General features: G+C 38.7%; 2 protein-coding genes across 2 annotated transcripts; one reads left to right on the forward strand and one right to left on the reverse strand.

The window, feature by feature from the left end:
• Positions 1–433: 433 nt before the first annotated feature.
• LOC133125764 (uncharacterized) lies at positions 434–7,574 on the forward strand. Its single transcript, XM_061237337.1, has 7 exons — positions 434–491; positions 605–758; positions 1,071–1,231; positions 1,352–1,555; positions 3,106–3,287; positions 6,440–6,917; positions 7,472–7,574. Exons 1-7 carry the CDS (start codon positions 434–436, stop codon positions 7,507–7,509), a joined length of 1,275 nt encoding a protein of 424 aa, XP_061093321.1. The 3' UTR covers positions 7,510–7,574.
• A 6,828-nt stretch (positions 7,575–14,402) lies between these two features.
• Positions 14,403–21,319, reverse strand: LOC133127634 (patched domain-containing protein 3-like). The gene is given in 4 exon segments (XM_061240656.1): positions 14,403–16,863; positions 17,538–17,683; positions 20,312–20,433; positions 20,600–21,319. Coding segments are annotated over 4 exon segments (2,781 nt in total). The 5' UTR covers positions 21,314–21,319; the 3' UTR covers positions 14,403–15,064.
• Positions 21,320–26,826: the final 5,507 nt, after the last annotated feature.

Below are 26,826 nucleotides of genomic sequence, written 5' to 3' on the forward strand. Positions count from 1 at the left end.
CTCAACTCAGACCTCCAATTAGAGGTTTTTGTTACAGATCATCCAATTAAAATATCTTTGAGGTTATAAACAAGACCTCATTGAGAGCAGGCTATCCTTAAATAATCAAAGCCTTTGTGCTACAGACAGGAAATTATATAGAAGCTTTAATGTTGACAATGTTTCCTGCTCTTGTTGCCAAGACGCATGGCTCAAGGGATGAAATTTCAGGTGAAAAATACTATATAAAGGGGTCCAGGGAACCTGTGAAAGGCTAATACCAATAGTATGAGTTAAGGAGACAGCTCTATTGAGCTGTGGGAAAGTTTTTAGCCACTATTTCTGTAATTGTTGAGATTATGTGTAATTTATTTTGGCAATATTCTATTCAATGAAAAGAATATTGGCAAAATAATTTTAGTCTTTTGCAAGCTTAATGTGAAGAAACCGTAAAATGGAGGACTCGGGTGAAGATATTGCTGTGGTCGGCATCGGATGCAATTTTCCTGGAGGTAAAATTGTAACTAAATTGTTACGGTGTCATTTATTTATTTAGAATTTTAGAACTTTTTAATGTTATTGTGATATATATGTATATATTTTTTTCTCATGATTTTGTTTGAAGGTGAAGGACTTGAGAATTTCTGGAAGGTTCTGCTGGAGGGAAAGAACTGTGCCAAGCAGATTCCAGATGAGCGGTTCGACAGTGCCTACTGGTATGATCCGGACAATAGAAAGGCAGGAAAAACACAGACCGTCAAGGCCTCACTGATTGATGGGTAATGTAATCCTTCACATACTGTGATCATAATTGCTTTACTTTTAAGTAATCTGACCCATGATGTCTTGCTTTGTATATTGATTGTGGTCCATGTAGTCCAATATTGCTCAATGAGAGAAACAGTACAGAAACAAAATATTCTGTAGAAGACCAACATTAAAATGTATGAAATAATATGTGCATCACAGGTTCTCATGCCTCTGCGGTATGTTAATCATAATACAAGCTCTTCAACTGGGAAGGAAATGAGAAATGATAGCAAGAACGAAACTACTATTAACTAAGCTTACCAACCTGGCCCATTTACCAGGTTGAATGAGTTTGACCACAAGTTCTTTGGAATCACTGAGGCAGAGGCAGACTTCATGGATCCCCAGCAGAAGCTCCTGCTGGAGTGCACCTACAGAGCCCTGGAGAATGCTGGGATACCCATGGAGAAGGCCAGTGGAACCAGAACTGGGGTTTTCATTGGTACAAACTACTTATTATTACTTTTAAATGCATTTATAGTTATAGCTGGGTCCAGTGCATCTGTGTATGAATTTAATTATACAACTGAATTCATGAACAAAAAACTTACATTTCTGATAGGACTCATGAACAGGGACTATGAGACACTTCTGAACAACAGCCCAACCACCATTACCCACTACAACGGTACAGGAACAGCAATGAGTATGGCTGCCAACAGGATCTCCTATACCTTCAACTTCACTGGCCCCTCATTGGCTATCGACAGTGCCTGCTCATCCTCTCTAGTAGCTCTTCACTATGCTGCCCATGCAGTTAGACAAGGTAAGGCTGCCTATTATTTAATTTGGTCCTTTTTTTTTTTACCTTTTCTGTGTTATTTAATAGTTTTATCGTAATATCTCTTGGATATTTCTGGCATGCATACTGTATTGAAACAAGCTGGAGAGCCTTATCCATTTAACCATTCCTTTTTCACCAACAATGGTACCTTATTTTGTAACATGCGGGTGGTAAAACAAGAGTGGGGAGACCTCACTTTCTCTGCATTTTTTTAAATCACGTACTACAAGAAATACGGTAATGTCAATGTCCTTGTCAGGAACATCAATAGAATGTCATTGTTGTCTGTTTCGCTGCTGTATACTTATTCAAAAGTACTTGTACATAGAAGTGCTATTATCATATGACATATGAGGGCATTTTCAGTGACGTGGCCCCATTTTATGTTGGTGAGCATCTAAATTAATTCTCAAAATATTTCATTATTATTCAGTATGCTTATAAATGAGGGGCCTTTTTTGAATAAAAAATAGCATGTGAAATTATGGAATGTGTGTGACTTGTTGATGGGGGTTGGATATTTTACAAAAATCAATGGACCTCAATGAATATATTAGTATACAAAATTGTATTATTGTGATTATTGTACTTATTTTTCATGATCTTCTCGATCTGTTGCTGTCTGAGGATAGCTTTTCAGGATGAAAAGTGTCCTAGTTTTGTAAGCAAAATGCAGTATTTTACACCTCATAAGACCCATAATATAATTTAGTTTCTGTTTCCTTTGGAGTCTCCAAATATCTCCAAATATTTGGAAGACTGCCTAGACATAGATTAGAATAAACAATGCAGAATGCTCTTTTTGGTGATATTGTCCTCAAATTTGAAAAGGGATTTGTCGAGTTTTAAGACTTGGCTCTATTGTGTTTCTGAGCGCACTAGCTACAATAATCTGTATCCAGGCAAAAACAGAACCTTTCAGTGAGAAAAAAAAGCTTCAACTTTCACTGTATTCTATGTTTGTGCTTCTATAAATTTGTTTTAGTAATATTTGGAGAAGTTTTGACTCTTAGAAAACATACCCCAAAGGGTTACCTTTCAGAAGATGCCAGGATTATGAATGTCGTCAAAAGGGTTCAAGAATAGTAACCATTTTATTTTGTTATGTCATTTTCAAGCTTGTTTAAATTACAGTCCGTAAGCGGTACAATTTCTGTTAATTTAGCTTATGTCAGGAAAAGGGGCGATAATTAAGGGGTTAATCCAATCATATCTGCATGCATCAAGAGAGGAATTGCAGCAACAAAAACGCTCAAACCACAACACTGTTCATCCCACCTCTTCTCTGTGAATTTGCTGACGTTCAAACACCATTGGCTGCGGCAATTAGAACCAATTTTCAACCAATGAGCTTTAATTATTGTACAGCTGTACGATGTTTTGGTACAGAGTGCCGGCCTGTCAACTGCATATTTTGAAACCCGAATTTAAAGACTATAAACACAGGCAGAGACTGAGTCATTGTACCCTTAACTTGAATTCTGAATTCTCTTCATCTCTGATGACTATTCTCTTCTTGCTTTTCTTCCCAGGAGACTGTGAGATGGCTTTTTGTGGTGGAGTCAGCTGCATGCTTGAGCCACGGGTCTTTGTCGCTCTTAGCAAAGCAAAAATGATCTCACCTGACGGCTCCAGCAAACCTTTCTCCAACAAAGCAGATGGCTATGGAAGAGGGGAAGGCTGTGGGGTGGTCCTACTCAAGCCTCTGGAAAAAGTAAGGCAATAATGTTATGTCTTTATCAGTATTTAAGTATGTACATGCTTGTATCAATGTGTCTATAATGTGTTCATAAGAATATAAGAATAAGAGAACACATAATGACAAGAATAGGCCATTTAGTTAATCTACATTAACTATTTTATCTACAAACTAAAATATCCAGCTTTGCATAAAGCCTGGAAGTGAACAACCCTTCGAACTCTGCCTCAGTTACATGACCTAGCAGGCTGTTCCACTTAGTATCACCACTTTGTGGAAAAAATTACAGGACAAATAAATGAATTAAGCATGAAATTAACTTCTCATAAGTTAATGCATTTGTTAACAACTAACTGACGTATTTGTACATGAATATTTATACATTAGCAAAACACAGGATTAATTATAATTAGTTAAAATTCATGATGTAGTTGAATTCATGATGTACAAATACATTAACAAGGCTGTATCTATTAACTTCTCAGTAGTCATTAGTTAACAACTACATTAGTTCATGACAATTCATGGAGCTTTATTGTAAAGTATGACCATTACTTTTTTGGGCAGACCCTGTCTGTTCATGTATAACACCCTGTATAGTCAGTGGCACTTTCTGCACTGTGACCCCATCTCTGCTTCCAAATTGACATGTATTAAATACAGTGCAGTATGTGTGTTTATATTTTATTATTGGCTCTACTCTAGCAGATTGGATTTGTACAGTGGCTTCAGACCCCTTCACTTTTTGCACACTTTAATGTGTTGTAGATTTAGGATGAAATTGCAATTTTACCCATCCATTTTTACTCAATAATCCATAATGACAAAGTGAAAACATGTTTTTGAGAATTTTTGCAAATTTATTAAAAATCATAAACTGAAATGTCTGATTTACATAAGTATTCAGACCCTTTGCTGTGACACTCCAAATTGTGGTCAGGTGCATCCTGTTTACTTTAATTATCCTTGAGATGTGTCTAGTACTTGATTGAAGTCCACCTGTGGCAAATTGAATTGATTGAACATAGTTTAGAAAGGCACACACCTTTGTATATAAGGTCCCACAAATCACACTGCATGTCAGGATGAAAACCAAATCATGAAGTTGAAGGAACTCTCTCTAGACCTCCGTGATATGGCAAGGCATAGATCAGGGCAAGGGTATGAAATCATTTGGAAAGCTTTGCATATTCCGAGAAGCACAGTAGCCTCAATAATTGTGAAATGGAAGATGAGTAACCGGGCAAGAAGGGCCTTGGTCAGGGAGGTGACCAAAAACCCCAGTCACTAACAGAGCTTTGGAAGCCCTCTTCAGAGGTGGGACAATCTGTCGGAAGGACAACCATCTCAGCAGCACTCCATCAATCAGGCCTTTATAGTACACTCGGGCAACGATTCACCTTTCAGCACAAAGCATACAGCCAAGAACATGCAGGAGTCTCTGACTGTCCTTGAGTGGCCCAACCAAAGCCCAGACTTAAACCCCATAGAACGTCCATGGAGAGACCTGAAGTTGGCAGTTCATAGATGCTTCCCATCCAATCTGATGGAGCTTGAGAGGATCAGCCAGGAAGAATGGAATAGACTGCCCAAATCTAGGTGTGCAAAGCTTGTTGAGACTTACCCAAGAAGACTCAAAGTTGTAATTGCTGGCAAAGGGGCTTCTACGAAGTACTGAATTAAGAGTCTGAATACTTATATAAATGAGAGATTTCAAATTTAGATTTTGATAAAAATGATAAAAAACATGTTTTCACTTTGTTATTATGGGTTATTGAGTGTAGATTGATCGACAAAACTGGCAATTTATGTTATGCCAATGAAAGTTATGCCAATGAAAGTCAAGGAAGCCATTATGAGGCTGAGATAAAACAGTCAGTGTCAGTAGGCTTACCAGCAAACAGTTTGGAACATCATTCATTGAAGAAAGAGACCATTTCTGTGTGTTTGGGATCCTTGCCTTGGGTTGTCAGATGAAGCACTGTCCAATGAGTTTAGAAGTGAACTTGAGCTGCAGATGCTACACTATATTGCTTCTATTAACAGGTGGCAAGTAAGACAGCACCTGTGGTCGCTATATGTGCTGAAACTATAATCTTGTTCACAGATGGGGGGGGGGGGGGGGGGGGGGCTTTCTTCTTGGGCAGTTCCTTTTAGTCTCCACATTTTGCTCTTGCCATCACCAGTCAACCTTGCTTTCCACAATACCTACTTCCAGAACTCCGCAGGCTCTTTTTGGTACTACTGTGACATGGGCATTCTTTTAATGCAGCTAAAGAATGCTTTGCATTCTTGCAGTGTAGCCTCTGTAGATCTGTTTGAGTCTTTTGCAGAGAGTAGTCACTAGCACCTCCATGCCTGATTCCTGAAGAATATTTCTCATCAGTTGTACAGGTGTTTGGGGTATTTTCTTAATTATTATGATAATTATTTGGTCATGAACTGTAGATGTCATCCTTGGCCTACCAGTGCCATTGCAATTGCTGAGCTCACCAGTGCTTTCTTTCTTCTTAATGTTATTCCAGACAGTTAATTTTGGAATCCTATTGTCTGGCCTACCTGTTTTTCTTTTTTTTTTGTGTGTTATTTCTTAGCGTCATAATTGCTTTCTTGACCGTCATTGGCATAACTATTGTCCTCATGTTGACAAATGCCAATAGCAGACTCCAAAGGCAATCAAAAGCCTAGAATCAGGACTAGATACTGAAAGGTTTCTTATACCTGCATTAAGGAAGCAATTAAATACACCTGACTAATCAGAGACAGCTGAGAAGTCAACTGTCGAGTTACTTTTGGTGCCCTAAAATTGAGGGACTATGTACTAAAAGATATTGATGTAAATACCCCCAAATTACAGCTAACAGTGCACACTTTAACCTCATATTTATTTAAAAAATTCTAATCCAGCATTCTGGAGTAAAGAGCCAAAGCATCAGAAATTGTCACTGTCCAAATACTTTCTTGTATGTGTAGTACCATGGGTATCTATAGTTGCAGTTGTGATCGTGGCTACACTGTAAATTAAATCATTCTCAATTTTCCTTCAGCTTTGCATTTTAAATGCCTTTGTGATCAGAAACTATCTATGATCCTAAGATGGCACTACCATCAAATTCCTGTGTGACATGAAAGCCATGAAAGTATTTCCTATGTTGTCTTGTGTACAGGCTCTCCACGACTTTGATCATGTATGGGGCATCATAAGCAAAACTGCTGTCAATCAAGATGGCCGCTCTGTCACTCCAATCACCAGGCCATCCATGGCCCAGCAGGAGGAGCTGCTGCACAGAATTTACTCTGCAGGGTTTGATCCATCACATATCCAGTACATAGAGGCTCATGGGACTGGAACCCCTGTAGGAGATCCAGCAGAAGCAGGTAGCATCTCCAGAGCTGTTGGCAAAGCCAGACATCCAGAAGAAGCACTCTGCATCGGCTCTGTGAAAGGCAACATTGGACACACTGAGTCTGCGGCTGGAATGGCAGGACTCATCAAGGTGCTTCTGATGATGCACCATGAAACCATTGTTCCCACACTCTCCTACTCTGAGGACAGTGCCAGTATTGATGCTAAATCTTTGAATCTGAAAATTTCCACTGAAGTCCAGAAGTGGGAAAAGACTGGTCCAGCAGGAAGGGCTGCAGGTATCAATAACTTTGGGTTTGGAGGGACCAATGCACATGCCATTGTTAGAGAGTACAGGCAGATAAACAATTCTAGATCCTCCATTCAGGATGCAACAAAACTGTTTGTGTTGTCTGCAGCCTCTGAAAAGTCAATTACAATGACAATTGCAGACATGCATCAAGAACTGGCCACAAAAAATGCAGTGGCTTTAAAATCTCTGGCATATACATCAGCATGTCGGAGAAGCCACCTAAAGCACAAATACAGAAAAGTGTTTCTGACATCCTCTCTCAGTGACTTACAGGAGCAACTCAGATTAGCACAAAGCTTTGTGCCATTAAAATCAGACTTAAAGTTAGTTTTTGTGTTTTGTGGAAATGGAGTGACCTACAGAGGCATGTGCAAGGAACTGTTGAAAGAGGAGCCAGTTTTCAGAGAAAAGATGAAGGAGGTTGAGAACCTGTTTCTGAATTACAAAAGCACTAACATTTCACAAAAACTGGAAAATGAATATGACAATGAAGATTATTCAAAACCAGATATTGTCCAACCCCTTCTCTTTGCTATCCAGGTTGCCATTTTCAGCCTTCTAAAGCACTGGGGTATTAGACCTGATGCCGTTCTTGGACACTCTGTAGGAGAGGTTGCCGCTGCCCATTGCTCTGGTCTGCTGTCTCTTGGGGATGCAGTAAAGGTGATGCATTTCCGCAGTATGTTGCAGAGCAAGGTGACAGGAGGGAAGATGCTTGTTGTTAGTAACATAGAGGTATCAGAAATTCTGAGGTTCCTGCCAGCTTACTCAGGGAAGGTCTGCTTAGCTGCCTTCAACAGCCCTCAGTCATGTACCCTATCAGGTCATGCAGATGCAGTTGACTGTCTTCACCATAAGTTGAAGACCTCTTTCAACAACAAGAATCTGTTCCTTCACATTTTAGATGTCCCTGCTGCTTACCATAGTCATATGATGGATCCCATCCTGGACCAAATACAGAGCAGCATAGGGTCTTTGCAGGAGAATGAAATGGAGGCAGAATTGTTTTCAACTGTGACTGGAGAGGTGTGTTCCCAATTGGATTTTAGCTCAGGGAAATATTGGGTGAGGAATGTCCGTGAGCCAGTTGCATTTGAAAAGGCTTTGAGATCAGTCGCCAAAAACAAGAAGAACATAGTCTTTCTCGAGATAGGTCCAAGAAGGGCCCTCCAGAGGAACATCGTGGAGACATTGGGGAATGACATCACTGTATTCCCTTCTGTACAGCCAGATAAAGATCATGAGACACTGTTCACTGCTGTGTCTAAGCTCTTTGAGATGGGGGTGGATGTAAACTGGGATCGGTTCTACAAAGGACATGAGGCACCACCAACACCCATCCCAAGGTATCAATTTGATTGTGTAAAGAAGGAGGTGTACTTTGAAACAGTAAGGCAGGGCCATGAGACAACATCTCATACCCTTCACCCAGTTATAAGGCCAACAAAACACAGCAACACACAGTTCATTTGTAATCTTTCCTCAGATGCAACAAAGTACATGTGTGAACACAAAAACAATGGTGTTGCTCTTGTCCCTGGTGCTTTGTATGTTGAATTGGCTCTAGCATCCTTCATAGCCAGTATGAAGTCAAATATGCCTCTTAGCTCACTGCAGCTCAGTATCAGTTTCCAAAGTCCATTCATACTCAGTAAGAACTCCCCCAACATGAAAGTACAGGTTGAGCCGTCAGAGAAAACAGCAGAATTTAAAATACATTCTCAGTCAGCTACCTATGCCTCTGGTACAATTAAATGGGAAAATGGATCAGTGGCTCCTGAGGAAAAGAACATCTCTCTGGATTTTGTCTTCAAAAGATGCCAATCACTTATGACGGCAGAGCAGGCTTACACTGCCCTCTCTCAGGCCGGATTTCAGTATGGTTCAGTCTTCCGACAGCTGGGAGATGTGTACTATGGCAAGGAGTTCAAGGAGGCTATTTCAACCTTCAGGGTTCCAGATGAAATTCTGTGCCAGCTGCATGACTACTATGTTCACCCTGTAGTACTGGATCACTTTCTGCAGATGACGGCTGTTGTAGCCGGGAATAGATTTGCAATAAGGCCTGGGTTCCCATCTGGTATCGGCTGCATCACAGTGTCTGGCCCCCTGCAGAATGAAATGGTCATATATCTGAGAACAGCAAGAGAGTCATCTGATGGAATTGAGGTATGTGGCTGTTTCACAGACAAAGAGGGTCGTGTTTTGGTTGAACTAAAACATGTGAAGATCACATTATTGGGAGGGGGTTCTTGTGTTGCAAAAGAGTTCTTCTTTCACAATGAACAGCATGCCACTTCTGAGGATGCCAGCCTCTTCCACAAACCAAAATCCTTAGTTTTTGCTGATCAGTTAGGGATTGGTGAATTGCTACAGCAGTATTTACACACAAGTTCTATTTTTGTGAAAAAGGAATGTGGAAAGCTATCCAACTCCAAGGTTGCAGAATTGCTTGCTGAATTAAGTGTCACAGATGGTGACAGGAATTTCAAAGAGGTGTTGTTCATGTGTGGTATTCAAGATCTCAGTCACTTAAATGCAGAAATGGTCCTTGATCATCTGGTCGACTGCTGTGAGCTTTTTCGTGAAATTGTTCTTGCACTGAAAGCTGCCAAATACACTAGCAGTATCAGAATTATAACCTACAGATCAGCAGAGGGGACAGTAGACCATATCAGTCCAGGTTTTGTCATTTCTGGCATGACTCGAGCCTGCGCAGCTGAAACTTCAGGTTTCTCATTCCAGCTAATTGATCTTGCCTCTCTGACAAGTGAGGATATCAGGTCATTGGCTCATGTTGTATGTTCCTACCCAGCCACCAAGTACCCAGAGCTAACAATAAGCCAAGGTCAGATTCATTCAAGCGCAATCACTCGCACTCCCATTAAGACCACTGAGAGTCCTGAGAGGGATGTCTTCTATTCAGGAGCTGAACATGTCATCCTGCAGACTGCTGACCCTTACAAAATTACAAGCTTGTCTGGAATTCCCTGTCGTGAGCCTGGAGAACAAATCCGTGAGCAAACTATTGAGGTTCAACTGAGTAAAATCTGTGTTCATTCATCAGATTACTTCCCTGTCAGTGTCTCTGATCTGATCTTTGGTCAGACCATGTACTGGAACAAGCACACATCCCAAAGCCACAGTCTTCTGGCACTTGACTTCAGTGGTACTGTTACGGCTGTGGGGAGGGATGTGGGAAAACTGAAAGTGGGAGATCATGTTGTTTCATGTTATCCCATTACTGCATCCTCAAAGGTTGTGATTCCAGAAGCTGCATGCTATAGAACAAAGAAGCTCCCATTTCTTAAGGAAGTACCATGCGTTTCCTTCTTTATCCTTGCATGGGAAATCTTGCATCGTATACTCCCAAAAGTAAGACAAAAGAACAAGTTGGGCATTATTTCTCTTGAACCTGATTCAAATCTTTTGCAGGTGCTAATGTTTACTGCAAATCAGTCAGGGTGGAATGCCATTGTAGGGACCCAATTTAGTGGACTGCTACAGAATGTGAACAAGTGTGATGCATTTGTCCTTTTGCCTCCATTTGATGCATCATTGGTTGCTAAAGCTTGCAGTGTTTCTACAGTCAGAAACATTGCTTTGGTGTATGACAACCAGATGCCACCAATTCTTTTGCAAAACATGTTTAGAACTGATCGTGAAAATGTCTGTGTTCAGATCATTCAGGCGGCTAATCTGTTCCAGAAAGCATACCTGAAGAAGCAGAAAGCATTGCTTTACAGTTGGCTGAAATCAATGCGAATGATGGAAATTCCAGTACTGAAAAACACCATCTTTCAAAGAATGATTTCAAGAAGCATTGAATGCTGTTCTGTTCAGGAATCAAAATCCTACTTCAGCTCAGACACCACATCTGTAGTTGTGCTTGATGGAAACACTAAGGATGAGGTGTCCAACCTTCCAATTCAGGAGAAGCCAAAACAGCATTTCATGCAGAAATCTACATACATAGTGACAGGCGGTCTTTCTGGACTGGGATTTGAAACGGTGAAGTTCATTGCTCAAAGAGGAGGTGAGTGCATTGTCATTCTTAGCAGAAGGTCTTCATCTCATTTGCAACATGAGATATCTGACCTGCAGAATCGGTATGGAGTGTCAGTCACCAGCATACAGTGTGATGTGTCAGTTTCAGAACAGGTTGTGAAGGCAGTCACTGCAATTGGACAGATGTTTCCTTCTTGTCAAATCAGAGGAGTATTCCACAGTGCAGTCGTCCTGCATGATGGTCTACTTGAAACTCTTGACAAATCACACTATGAAAAAGTGTTCAGACCAAAGGTTAATGGTGCTATGAATCTTCATCATGCAACAAAGCACTGCAAACTTGACTACTTTGTGTGCTACTCTTCCATCACCTCTTTCATTGGCAATGCCACTCAAACAAACTATGCTGCTGCCAATTCGTTCCTGGACATGTTTTGTCATTATCGGAGGAGGCTTGGACTGGCTGCACAGTCCATTAACTGGGGGGCTTTGAACCTTGGCCTCCTATTGAACAAGGAATCTTTGCAGAGATTTTTGGAGAGAAAGGGAATGATAGTGATGAATGCAGCTGAATTTCATGAAGGCCTCGAGCAATGTTTGTTGCAAAACAATGCCCAACAGGTTGTGTGCAAATTCAGCTTCAAAAACCTTCAGAACCATGTGCTGTCTCAAAACGCCTCCCTCAAAATACGTTTATCAACTTTGGTCGATGACGAACTGAGAAAAATATGCAAAACAGAACCTAGAGTCCAACTATCAAATTTGCACTATTCCTCACCAGTGGAATATATCAGGACCATGATCAGCGAGACTTGCAATGTAGACCTTCAAGAGCTGAGTGATGGTACTACACTCTCTGCTTTGGGTGTTGACTCCATGGTGTCCATGACTCTGCAGAACCTCATGTTTCAAGAGACAGGAGTCAATGTTCCCCTTGTTAAATTACTGGACCCAAACAGTACACTATCTACTTTGGTATCAATCTTGGAGGAAAGAGACGAGTGGCAACTTCAGAAAGATGACTTTACAGAGTTTTAGACATTTTGGCTTCGGATGCAGTTATCTGACAATTTTATTTTATTCTTTTTTTTTTGGAATTATGCCTTTTATTAGCCCATATAAATTATTATATAATTCAATGTAATACTTTAAAATATGACTTGGAGTTATAGGTATATTTTGAAAAATAAACAGAAACTTTGGAAGCCAAATAATTTGAATAAGATTCATTTGGCCTAAGAGATTGATAGGCAAATCAGGGGGAGAGAATAATGTCTTAGAACAATTGTGTTTTATTCAATGTTGATTGACTAAGTTCCAACAGAAAAAAAAATGTTTAAAAAAAGGAATGTTGAATAAAATATTAAGAATCTGAAAAGAAATACGTAAAGTCACAAAAGACTAATGCCTATTCTAACACTTGTGCTTGCTAGTCTCTATAGTGAGGGTGCCACGTACAGTGCATTGGCAATAGACTTACAGTACAGATTTTGCCTATGTAAACGAAATTTCCAGCATGTCCATGCGTCCTGTTTTGGACATATCTTCTCTGTTATGATTGATGATGATGATTCATTCCTTTTATCTGTGTTTGATTAGTTCCTCCGCCTCCTGCTCCATATTTGTACGTCCTTCTTGTCTCCTGTCATTACACCTGTCCCTCGTTTTAAAGGTACAATAGGTATGATGTTTGTATTAAAACATGGTTACAAGACCATTGTAAATCCCTTTCTTTCATTGAAAAAGGCTCAATGACATGTTGACTCACCCTCTGTCTGTGTTTATAGTCCTTAAATTCAGGTTTCAAAATATAGTTGACGGGCTATCATTCTGTACAAAAACATTGTACAGCTGTACAATAATTCAAGCTCATTGTTTGAAAACTAGTTCTAATTGCCACAGTCAATGGTATCGGGGCTTATTCTGATTGTTTGCATGTAGTTGCCCAAATTGCACTCCACACAAGCTATCACTGAAACTCTGTATACTATTGCTTATTATTCATGCGAAGACTACATATCTGTATATAAAAAAAAAAAAAAAAACAGTTTGCTATAGGTAGCAACAAGCAAATTAGCCATAGTTAGCTTGATGAATTTACAAGGCAATACGAACGTAGTAGTGAGCATTGCGAGTATAGTTGTACAGGGCGTTGTGCCTCAGGTTGGATAATAAGAAGCAAAGAATACATGTTTTAGGTAAGCAAAATGCAGTATTTTATACCTCATAAGACCCACAATATAATTTAGTTAGAGACTCCAAATGTCCCTTTTGGAAAACTTCATAAAGGACCGCTGAACACATATGTATCTAGGTCTACCTTTAGAAGGTGCGTGGATCACTGCGTTTAAACTGCAGAAGACTGAAGGATGCATGTGTGTTCAGCGGCCATAGTTCCAACTGTCTAACTTCTCAGAAAACAACGTCTCTCATTTTTACAATTCTTTTCCTGCACGTGTATTTCAAATAAACATGATACCTCAGGTAAATAAGAGTTGCTGTAAGGTATATTTCTTCACATTGAAGGAGGTAGGCTACTGGCTCCTATAGGCTTCAAGTCTTTATGCTAAGCTAACACATTATGCTAACATGGAAACAGAGCAAATGAATGCACAAAAATGAAAATTAAATCGAACATCTCATTTAAGTCTGGGGAAGTTGGAAAAAAGGTATATTTCCCAAAATATGACGATTACATTTTGTGTTTTAACAGTAAATTACAGTAGATACAAACTAAATGGCATTACAAAATAACATTTTATTGTTCAACATTGCAAACAATTACAGTAATCATTGAGTTCCTTTATTATGCATAATACAGATGTTCAAAAAAAAACAAAAAAAAAAAACACCAACACAAAATCACTTAAAGAAGCAGTGGGCCTGTACTGCCTATATAGACTATGCCAGGGCATAGAGTTTGTGAGCATCTTGAATTTGGTAGAAGGATGATGACACCATAAATCAAGCCACCTTTTCCATAGCACATTTAAAATAACATACAGACCAAAGTGCTGTACAGAGTTAATAAGATCCATCCATCCATCCATCATCTTAACCCGCTTATCCTGAACAGGGTCGCAGGGGGGCTGGAGCCTATCCCAGCATACATTGGGCGAAAGGCAGGAATAAACCCTGGACAGGTCGCCAGTCCATCGCAGGGCACACACACCATTCACTCACACACTCATACCTACGGGCAATTTAGACTCTCCAATCAGCCTAACGTGCATGTCTTTGGACTGTGGGAGGAAACCGGAGTACCCGGAGGAAACCCACGCAGACACGGGGAGAACATGCAAACTCCGCACAGAGAGGCCCCGGCCGACGGGGATTCGAACCCAGGACCTCCTTGCTGTGAGGCGGCAGTGCTACCCACTGCGCCATCCATGCCGCCGAGTTAATAAGATGCATGCATTAAAATAAGATTACACATTACACAGAAGGCATAATACATGAGTCAGACAGACTCATAGGCTAATGAGAAGAGTATGTCTTATGACAAGATTTAAGATATCAATGGAGGGGGAGGACTTAATACTCAGAGGAAGGCTATTCTCAACCTCTCAATGGAGAAGGCACAATCACCCTAAAATAGCATTGCGGAATGCACATGAGCAATTTGTCAGAGGATCTAAGAGACCTGGAGGTGGAATGGGGTCAGAGGAGTTTGGAAATATAGAGGGAGCAATCCATGTAGGGCTTTAGAAACAAAGATTAAAACCTTGAACAAAACGAACTTTACTGGTGGCCTGTGAAGAGAGGCTAGTATGTAGGTGTGATGTGATCTCACTTCCTCGTGCCAGAGAGAAGCTGAGCAGCTGTATTTTGGACTAGCTGTGGATGGAAGAGGATTATGTTGGGAAGTAATAAAGGCATGCATCTCCTGAGCCTTCAAAAAGAGCAAAAGTTTTAATTTAGCAATTGCTTTAAGTTGGAAAAAGCTGCTACTCACCACAAAGAGAGAATATTTGATGATAGAGGCCCTAAAGTGCTAGCTAAGGTGGAGTCAGGGGGACAAAATAAGATAACCCCAGTTTTACTCTAGTTTAGATTAATTAACTCACACTTATTACAGAGCCACCTAAACACTTCACTGGTTTTCTTGACCTGTATTTTTCAGTTTTAGGATACAAATGGCATGTCAGGGTTATTATCCTTATTATCCCAAGCAAATCCTTGATTATCATAACTGCACATGTTTTCTTTGATTGTGTCCCTTTGTTCATTTGGTCCAGTGGCAGTTTCTGCATTTTTTGCCCCAGAATAGGTTTTCTCATTTTCTGACCGACGATACGGGTTCTCATTGTTTGGCCAAGCATCATTATTTCCATATTTTTGTCCAGTGACACTTATCTCATCTGACCCAGCATCACTTTCTTCATTTTCATTGTTGACTTTGGCAGAGGAGTCGCAGAAAAAGAAAGTAAGAAAAACTGGAATGAAAGCAATTCCATGTGCTGCCCCAAACAGGATGACTAGGAACAGGATTTTGAAGAAGGTTCTGAAGATGTAGCTCGGAGATGTGGACAGCGCCACCAACCCCAGTATGGTTGAAACAGCCCCCTGGACTATGGGATAGCCTAGTTTGTGGAGTGCATCAACAGCCTTCTTATCGGGTTTAACTTCACTGCTTGAGATAAAGGCATAAGCAATGTGCGCAGAGAAATCCACAGAAAACCCAAAGCAGATGACCAGATTGATCATGGATATGGAATCAAGATTAACATCCCATAAGGTCATGAAGCCAACAACACCAATAATGACAGAGGCAATGGCAAAGGTCACCCACAGAGAGCAGATAATATTTGGAATCAGCAAGAGGGAGATGACCAACATGGCTGCTGTGGCCACTAGAATATTCTGAATAGTATTATTAACTATGACAACATACTGGTCAAAGTAGATGAATGCAGGGTGATAAACCATGAAATAATAATTCTTATTCTTATCAGAACAATTTACAGCAACCTCTCTTAGTTTAGTCAACATGTTCTTTTCTTTATCACCATCAGTTATGTTTACAGTCTGGATAAAAAAACGGGAGGCATAAATCTTGCCATTGGTGAAGTTAACATCTTGCTTAAAGTAATTATTTTCTAAAAATCCAGGTAAATGTGATTTAAATTCAGTTTCATTATTTTTAATAAATCTGTTTTTTGCATAATCTTCATAGATATCCAGCCAAGAAACAAATAAGCTTTTGCCAATAAATGGTAGACTTAGAAATATTTCCAAGCTTGAGTTAAGAGTGGCTCGTTCTGTTTTGTTCCAATACTGAAATTCACCATCTAAAATCACCATAACACTTGGACCATATGTACTGAAGTACAAATCCTCATCGCTGTAATACTTAACAACATAGGAAGTGTCTGGGGCCAGGTTTCTGAGGTCTATACCCTCTTTTATCTGGGTGCAATTGTAAATGCTGCCAGCCAGGTAAGTAGCATAAAGTAGGGTCAGAAAAGCTTTGCTCCCTAATTTTGTTAAGAAAGGCCCATAGAAATCCCTAAAAAAGTCATTGATTAAATGTACTTTCTTCTTTTCTGTTTCAACATGTAATTCTCTACAGTATTTGCTACTGCATTTATATCTTCCTATGGAGTTTTTGAATTCAACCTTTTTGCACGTCAACCAGTGCAATTCTTTTTCTTCTCTCTGTCCATCCAGTGCCATGAAAGCCCCAAAGAATGTCACATTGTAACAGAACAGGATAGCTGTTCCAGTGTACAGACAGAAAGACTGCACGGAGCGGAACTGTGTCATGAGACCAATGTAGAAAGCCAAGAGATTTGTCAGGGTGGTGATGGTGATAGACATGGCAGCCTCTTTGTATGTGTCTGCCAGACGCTGATGAACAGGGTCGCAAATGTTGGTCTGCTGCCAGGCGGAAATCATGATGAACATGTCATCAACACCAATCCCTTGGAAAGAAGAACAATGGTTTTATTAGCATTAATGCAGAATTAATTTTAGTCCAACATGTCCCTACATTCGACTGTTTGTTTGTTTGAAATAGCAGACAGCTTTGTGATTAGCTAGGAAAAGAATAGCCCAGCAAAAGAACATCACAAAAAAATTTAGATTTTCTTAGAAAGTACAAATCACAATTAAACCTAAAGTAAATTCAGCCAAGTCCAAGTCAATTCTATGAAGTCCCTAATAATTATTTTAGCGACTCAAGTGTGATTTCAGTCCAAGTTGCAGACAATGTATATAAATCTGTATTGGCCAGTTGTTCTTAAGTATTACTATTAAAGCTAATAATAATTCAATGTTAGATTTATAAGTGTATGTGGGAGTATTGTATAATGCTGACTGTACTCTTTAAGAAATACTTTACAACATAAGTCACCACACTTATAAGCATTACCCACACCCAAAAAAGTGCTGCAGGAAAAGGTTGTATTTCAGTCATATTTTTTTATCAGTGATTAATCAGTGTAAACAGTGTTAATCATGTAATCAATAGGCGCATATATATATATATATATATATATATATATATATATATATATATATATATATAGGCAATTTGAGCAATTAAAGACTTTTTAAAATAATACCAGAGAAGATGCCCTAAGGTAAAACGTCTCACCAAGTATCAGGAAAGGAGCAGTGGCTACGGTCATGGCAAAGGGCACACCAATGTACAACAGCAGCCCAAAACTGGACAGTACTGCCAGACCAGCAGAGAGGACACCAAAGGTCGCCACCCACACCTTGTTCCATACATGATCCAACCTGATTAATTATTTTTTAAAATAAAACAAATATATATAAACTATCTGTAAAAGTAGAACACCTTGTTTTATGAGTAAAAACAGTTAGTTATAAAACACATGATTATGACTTACAACAATGTGTAATTTTGCCATTTGAAAATATTTGGAGACAGTAAGGGACACCAGGGTAGACTGCTTACATGTTGCTTCATAGATCTTTAGTAGTTCTGCATATCATCCTCACCAGCACAATTGTGGTCAAGGAGGTTATGATCCAGGAAATGTATAGGTTACCTGTTTTACATTTGTGACAGTATTTCAATGTAAACTAAACTAAATTTGTGAAAATAAACCAAGTATTGTAAATGGCTCAAGTGTCTTGCTTCATTTAAACATTTTTCTAGTCTCTGTGATGATCACACCTGGAGTTATAAAGCATTTGTTAATTATCATTTAACAACAGCGAAGAACTACAATTGATTTTCATTTATATTGTTACCATCGAAGTAGGCTACAGATTTGATGGTTTCCACAAAATGCAACTTCCAATTTGCATTTTAATTGAAATTATTATGGGATCATTCATGCTTCCATCAACGGGCCCTCCGGTAAAACAACCATAGAGCATCAATATAACTGGAGTCGGTGTGAGGGTTCAGGCAGTGAAGCACCCAGAAGAATGTCTGCTGAGCGCAAAAGAGCTTTCTGCCCATTGACTTCAATTTTAAAAGCTGATTTATGAGCTTAGGGTTTTAATAAAGAAAACCTGATCTGTACATTTTTTTTTAGCAATAAATGCAATTATGTCTTGTAGTTCATGAAATGATGATTGTTTTGGTCCAGATGTTTTGAAAAAATATTGAATTTTAATAGGTCGTAAAAGTGGTGGCCACTAGCGGAGTGAGCTGACAACATCGCTAAGGTATAGCTAAGAGTGGTCCAGACCAACCTTACGAAAGTACGATGTACAGAAGGTATACTTAGCTAAGAACGTTTTGGGAAACACACTGAATCATTAAGGTAGAGCTTAAGGTACAACTTATGAATGACGTAGCATTAAGAAGGCTTCGGGAAACGCACCCCTGATCTGTAGCTCCATCAAGTGTAGGATATTTGGAGACTTTAATGTAAGACTTTAATCCTTTAATTAGAGACCTACAATTTGTTGAAAAAATCTTTTCATTTTATTTATCTTGCAATGTTCTACTAATGGTTAAAAAGACCCATTATAGAATCATTACAGGAATATACCCGGCTGCAGATGTTCTATATAAAAGATTTAAACTTGATATAGAACCCTGCACGTTTTTTGCTTCTCAGGTTGAAACGAGAGAACACCTGTTTTTCTTTTGTCCTTTAACTCAACATTTCTGGAGAGACATACACGCATGGTTATCTTTAAAAATAAATGATATTCCAATTTTTGAGTGTATTCTTATTCTCCTTTACATGGATAACCTTCAGAAAAACATATCTGATTTAATTAACTTAATCATTATCTTGGGTAAATATCATATTCACATTTGTAAATGGAAGAAAATAAATCCAAATTTTTATCACTTCATGAATGAATTTTCCATTTATTTAAAATCTTTTAAATTTGTAAAAAAAAATATGAACAAAAAATCCATGAAACAGTATAAATCAATATCTCTTTTTTATTATGTTGATGTAAAATCTCCTTAATATTCCAATGTATTTGCCTTTTTGAACCTGGCTGTATATACAGTACTGAGCAGAAGTCTTAGGCACCCTAGACTTTATTATATATATGTTTATTTTTTTGTGTGTGTTAATATAAAGGAACACATTTGGGATTTCCAAACATTCATTTTCCAAAAGATGTTATTTTACAGAGGCATTTTTCTATTAAACTAAAAAAGGTAACATATTAATGAAAGCATTTGACTACTTTTTACATAAAATTTTTATCAAGGCTGTCAGAAGCAAGGAGCCAACCAAAGTCTGCACTGAACTGTGGCTGAAAAGTTCTCCAACATGCTTGAAACAACCTCCCTGCTGATTGTCTTATAGAACTGCAGGACAGCGTTGGCTATCTCAGAGAAGTGATGCAGTTTTAACGCCGAAGGGTGGTCACAAAAAATTATTGATTTGATTCAGTTTTTAACTATTCTGCCAAATTACTAAAATGTATAGTACGTTTATTTAGGACCTTTCATTGAATTTTTTTTCAAAGAATCTTATCTGTACAGAATGTTATACAGGTGCCTAAGACTTTTGCACAGTACTGTAAGTGTATACAAGTGTATGTCAAACCCCCCTATGCTGTATAACTTGATCCCTAATTTGTTTTGTAAATACTTTTTTTTTCTGCCAAAAAAAAGAAAAAAAGAAGAAAAAAAAAAGGTTTCTACACTACTTGAAACGTTGGACTTGCACAGTCCAACTCAACTGTTGGGAATGCTCCTCAACTCAAGTTTTGTAGAACATTGACCATCTTCCATCAATAATCCTTACATAGATAACGTCAACAGAAAATCTAAATTATTGACAGGAATTAATTGTCAAAATTTATAGTGTAACGCTATGAGAACTAAGCCAATCGACTGTTACAGAAGCAATGTACAGTATAGGCCAGAAAGTCAGTCAATATGGTGTGAATCCAAAGTAACAAAATGTTGGCTACCTCAAGCAAGATACGATTGAGAAAGTGATCACAAGGAAGTATGTCACTGAAAATAAAGGCATCACTTCTTTTGTATTTGCCTCAAGCTCCTCCTGCCGTGATCGAGAAGTGAAATAAGACACCTGAAACCATAATACACATTAATATAATATTAATAATAAATCATATTTTATTGTAATCAATATACATTAATACAGTATACACTTCTCACGAGCACGTTCTTAAACCATGTAGCATCAGTTCATCAACGAGTAGGCTAAACATGATCGAAAAGAGAATTCTACATACCTCAAAGTTTGCAGTTGTGTTATTTGATACAATTTTCACGAATTCGTCCAGCCATAAATTGACTTCTTGTCGATCTTCTCTTAAATAGTAATATAGTCTTATTGCCGTAGCATTTTCGACAACATTATCTTCACTCAGTGTCACTCCACCGACTTCAGAGCCAAGGAAATATATTTCCGATCTGTTCCTATACGTTGGAAATGTAATTTTGGTTTGCAGTACCATTTCATTGTTGTAATCAATAATCTCTAATATCGCATTTGAGACGCACCTATCATTCGATTTAGCGCAAATGTTAGAAAAAGTTATTAAGTTATTGGCTTTCACGGGTACGTTGCGAATAGTTTCGTCCAAAGTGATTATTTCTTTAAAAACCTCATTTGTCAGTACATTACTTTTATTTTTTGCTATGAAAGATGCATATGTTCCTTCGGTGTAGAGCCTCTGACTTCAAAACAATTAATTATTGCTGTAAGGAAAGTTTTCCATGACAAAACGTCTTTCGTACTTGGCAGGTCCGTTCACCGGGGTAAATTGATCCTCGATGTCATTCGCCTCTCTGTCTTTTAGAAAATAGAATCCCCCTCCTAAACAAGCGGAGAGAATAACAGGAATTATGAAAAACGATAAGGGGTTTCTGCCCACAAAACGACCAAATTGCTCAAATAAATTGCATAAGCGTCTCGAGACGCAGTCTGTGACACAGAAAGCCATATTATTCGTTATTGGTTATTAATATGGTCCCAACATGTTATTCCAAAGCAGTCGGACACAATGCTCAATGTCCTTCTGTTAATGTCTGAGACGCGCGGAGAAGTCCAGGGATTACTCGTGTAACCACGGATGAATGGACCGCGCGGAGATATTCTGTGTTGTACTACTGGATTGGCTCAATAACTGTCCATCAAACGAACATCAGCTATGATTAGAGGAAGATAGCCTGCTATCCAGTCCTATATTGCATCCCCTTGGGGGACCAAGCAACAAGGCTGCCTGGCAGCCTATTCATGTTGAATGATGATTGTAGCATAGTGATTAAGGTATGTGACTGGGACCTACAAGGTCGGTGGTTCAATCCCTGGTGTAGCCACAATCTGCACAGCTGTTGGGCCCTTGAGCAAGGCCCTTAACCCTGCATTGCACCAGGGAGGATTGTCTCCTGCTTAGTCTAATCAACTGTATGTTGCTCTGGATAAGAGTTCTATGAATGCCAAATGCCATTAATGTAATGTGGTTGTGATATCATATTAAATGGGTCAATTGTATTCGTCAGGTATTCAAGCTGATGTCTAGATTTGCCCAGAAGGTCAAATAGTAAATCCCAAAAGCCCCCCTGCCATTTATTAAAGTCTCCTTCAAAAGATTTGGCCAGTCACTTTGTAATAGTTTGTTTCGTGAATTTTGCAGGGTCATGTCCAGAGACAGTGCCCAGGCATAATATACTAGCATGGACCATTGCTCTGCTAGTCTCCCTGGAAGTCATGATGGATGTGAGGCCATCTCACTCCTGGGCACCAGACAGAGGTAGGTCTGGGTGTTTACTGATATATGTTCTCAATCATAACAGGATCAGAATGAAAACCATATTATGTGCAGTCCATAAGTATTTGGACAGTGACACCATTTTTAGACAAAGTCCAAACAGGCCCAATGTGATTATGAAGTTATTTGTACACTGTTTCTCAGGCTATGTGCATGATGCCAAATGAAATGAAAGGACAAATGAAATAAGAAGGCAAAACAAACATTTTCCATTGCTTCATTTTCTCTCCTTCTGTCCTGAAAAAAATGTACAGTAGTGCAATATCTTATTGTTTAACGGCCAATGCGACAATATGCCAATTCTGAATTCACCTTACCATAATAATATGGGTTTTGTCAGCGCTTTAATTCTCCTGATGATCATGCACTAATGTCACAGCATTACTTTTAAACACAAATTTAACTTACAACATTTTTAATAAGCACCAGAAATGCTTATAATACAGGGGACCAGATGGATATGAGATATTAGGAATTTAGCCAAAGCTGAATACCCTATTAGGAAATTCACATGTAATGCCTTGTATTATTATGATAATGATTATGATGATGATGATGATGATGATTATTATCATTATTGTTTTTATTTTTATTATTAGACAACTAGACACACTGTGTCATAGATGCGCAGATGTGTAGATTTTGTGTCTAATTAGCTCTGAGCTCAACATAACAGAGGCTACAAATACAAAGCTCCAGTAGTTACTTACAGTGAAAAAGAGTGGAATAATTGAACATATTATAAGTAAGGGATAATATCCGATGAATGTTTCAGTTATGAGGAAATAACCTCCTGACATGGTGGTGGCACGTTGATGCAAAGCGTTAAAAATTAACCAACAACTGCCTTGGTTACCTCAAACCTACAAGGAAGTAGAAAGACAAAAATGCTGCAAAATTCCCCTTAAAAAAACCAACACTCATCTTATTAATTAAGAATTAACTGTTTACCTCAATGACCTGAAGTAGTATGAGGAAGTTGGATGCAACTATATACTAATGTCATCAGCTATTCCAATCAACATAACATGCTACAAATACAAAGCTCCAGTAGTTACTTACAGTTTAATAATTGTACAAAATGCGAAAATCGCCAGCCTTGTCGTTTCACCATTCCGGGACCAATATACATTATATTTTGGTAAGGCAAACGTGCTATTCCAATTAATCCAGAAATCTCATAAAAATCTGTTTGGTAGTTTTTATTAAAAAGATGAGTGAAAATATTAGTATTTTCATAAGAGTTTTTTTCCCCCTCTTCTACAAACATTTAAAAGTGTTTTACAGTTTCTCACCCAATTAGAACACGTCCTACTTTTAAACAGACAAGTGCCTTTTCCTAAAAGCGGGTTTTCATGTGCTATGGTTGTTATTGACATTTTCCGATGGAGGCCCCGTTGAAAATGAAAATTGTTGATTCAAAGATAATATTTAATTAAATCCTCAGCAGCCTGCACAGTGGTATATGTTGTTTTAAGTAGACCACCATAGTTACAGTACCCATAGCAGGTATTAATACATTGTATGTTGGAAGCCTTGTCAATGCATAGGTCAAGATCATTTTCTCGGTGCTTCTATGAATTCTATGAACGTTTCAGTTATGAGGAAAACGGTGCCACGTCCTGACGCAAAGCATTAAAAAACATTAACCAACAACTCCCCTGACCTCAAAACTACAAGGAAGTCCAACACTCATCCTAATAATTAAGCTTGAATAGTTTACATTGACACTGAAGCAGTAGGAGGAAGTTGGATGGAACTATAAACTAGTGTTGTTTGAGTTTCACATCGGACTACATGGACATATGAAATATTAGGGGTTTGTCTGAACCAAAAAACCCCATTGGAAATGAAGATTCATTACGCTATGTACACAGATTATTATTGTTATTATTGATTATTATTATTATTATTATTATTATTATTATTATTATTATTATTATTATGATGATGATGATGATGATTATTTTTTTTATTATTATTATTATTATTATTATTATTATTAGTAGTAGTAGTAGTAGTAGTAGTAGTAATATAATTACTACTGAATCTTTAGCATACTGGCCTGTACAATCATTGCATATTTAAATGAAAGTCCCATTTTAAAAAGTTTATTAAATGCCTACAAACACATAATATTTCATGATTTACTAAACATTTCCATGCATATTAATCAGCATAATACATTTAAAAGGTAAATTAAAACAGAAGACAAACAAAAAGAAAACAATCAAACAGACAGGAGTGCATATAACATTAATTTTAACACTGAACACAGTGGTGTGTATGGTCAAAAAGATTGTTGCTATGGATAGGAGCACTTGCTAAAATGCTGAAATGTTATGTACAGTTTATACTGCAATCAATCGAGGGCCACATGTGTTACCTGGGACTTGCAAAATCTCCTGATGTTTAATAGTAAAACTTGTATGTCCTTCAATACACAGAGAACACCTTCTATGCGCAATAATTTAATTAAACGATACAAAAAAGACGACCAGTTTAAGAAATTTTTTAATACATCATATTGATGTAATAATTTGCACTATATTTTTCAAATGTTTCCAAACATAATACATAAGTCCCTTTGGAAATACTAGTAGAAAAGGGAAGTGGAATGCAGTATTAGGAAAATCTGTTTAGTTGTATAAAGCATTGAATTGATGATTGGATAGTAGTAAGTTAAAAGTTACTTTTACTTTTAAACTTAAAAACAAATTACAGCAAACCCCCCAAAAAAACAGTTCACTGAAATATACTTACAAGTGTAATTCAAATTGATTGATCATTTAGAAAATCAAGGAAATTTTCAGAATATAACATAAAATTCATTTTGCAGACAACTCTACTTATACTGAAAGTATACAGTTTCAGCTATCGATTAAAAAAAAAAAACTCAGGAATGAAACTCATCATTCATTCATTATCCTAACCCACTTATCCAGGGTTGCAGGGGGGCTGGAGCCTATCCCAGCATACATTGGGCGAAAGGCAAGAATACACCCTGGACATCGCAGGGCACACACACCATTCACTCACACACTCATACCTATGGGCAATTTAGACTCTCCAATCAGCCTGACCAGCATGTCTTTGGACTGTGGGAGGAAACCAGAGTACTCCGCACAGAGAGGCCCCGGCCGACAGGGATTCGAACCCAGGACCTCCTTGCTATAAGGTGGCAGTGCTACTCACTGCACCATCCGTGCTGCCAGGAATCAAACTATTAAGCAAATAAGAATGCATGTAACATTAATCTTCACACTTTCAAGGGTATTATTAAAAAATAAATTACATTCATCAATAATTTTTATAGTATGTTTGCTATTTTTGTTTCTGAAAATATCATGGATAAGGAGGGAGGACACACACCCAAAACTGTAGCGAGGTGCAGCCTAACGGAGAGCAATCATAAAAAGAAAAAGATAGTGACACACTATATTGTGCTCCCAAGTAATTTATTACAAAAAAAGAAATTTTGCGTTGGACATACACCCTGAGGAAGTCAAAATGATGATTTCAGCAAATATACAATTATTTTTAAGTCTAACTGAAAAAGGTTTATTTTCAGACACAAGTAAACATAAAATATATGTTCCTTATTGTTATCCAGAAAAGATTCACTTATAAATATAGGCCATCATTATTCCCATTTAGTTTGCAGATACCCTTCATCATTTCAGAATAAAAGAAATTGAGCCAGTGTTGTTAAAGTTAGAATCCTTCTTAATAATTTTAGGCAATACAAGTCATGGCTTGGCTCTGTTCTGGAAGACCTCCCTGCCATCCACACAAGCTTGCATGAATAAGACAAAGAGTCAAGCAGCAAAACACCCATTCGAGGGATGCACACAGAATAGACCCTTAGCACAGTATAGGTTATTTGTACAGAAACCTGACCAACCAGAGGAATGCAAACTTCTAACCCCCAGAAACTGTTCTCTATTTTTTCCTCTCTCCTCAGCACACCACCTCCTCCACCTCGGTCCTCCTTGAGAAGGTCACAGACATCCGCAGAACCTTTGCAACCACCAACTCTGATGTTTCTCAACTCTTGCTCCCCCACCGCCCTACAACCTGTGCCCTTGACCCTATCCCCTCTTCTCTCCTCCAGAGTACCACACCTGACATTCTCCCATTCACCTCCCTTGTCAATTCCTCCCTGTCTTCTGGCTGTTTTCCATCATCCTCCAAGAGGGCCCACATCACTCCTCTGCTAAAAAAGCCTACCCTGGATCCCTCCACCATCCAGAACTACCGCCTGGTATCTCTTCTTCCTTTTCTATCTAAAACAATAGAACGAGCTGCTTCTTTATTTTCCTAGAACAACCTGCTAGACTCCCATCAGTCTGGCTTCAGATCTGGCCACTCTACAGAGACAGCACTCCTATCCGTCAGTGAATCACTCCAATCCGCACGAGCAGCCTCCCTCTCCTCTGTCCTCATTCTTCTAGATCCCTCTGCTGCCTTTGACACTGTGGTTCACTCCATCCTCCTGTCCTCCCTGTCAGCAACGGGGATCTGTGGCACAGCCCTGAACAGGAGTGAGTCCTGTCTGGTTGCTCCTTCCAGGTTGCCTGGGCTGGTACAGTATCGACACCTCAGCCCCTTGCCACAGGAGTTCCCCAGGGCTCAGTCCTAGGCCCGCATCTCTTTACACTCGTTCCCTTGTCCCTGTTATCAGT

The sequence above is a fragment of the Conger conger genome, chromosome 4, assembly GCF_963514075.1.
Source record: "Conger conger chromosome 4, fConCon1.1, whole genome shotgun sequence".
In the NCBI taxonomy this organism is placed as follows: domain Eukaryota; kingdom Metazoa; phylum Chordata; class Actinopteri; order Anguilliformes; family Congridae; genus Conger; species Conger conger.

Bases quoted from the DNA above. Each gene is read 5' to 3' on its own strand.
- LOC133125764 (XM_061237337.1), top strand. From the start codon at position 434: ATGGAGGACTCGGGTGAAGATATTGCTGTGGTCGGCATCGGATGCAAT. The intron at 759-1,070 runs GTAATGTAATCC...CCCATTTACCAG, and splicing joins AAGGCCTCACTGATTGATGG to GTTGAATGAGTTTGACCACA. The intron at 6,918-7,471 runs GTATCAATAACT...TTTGCTATCCAG, and splicing joins TCCAGCAGGAAGGGCTGCAG to GTTGCCATTTTCAGCCTTCT.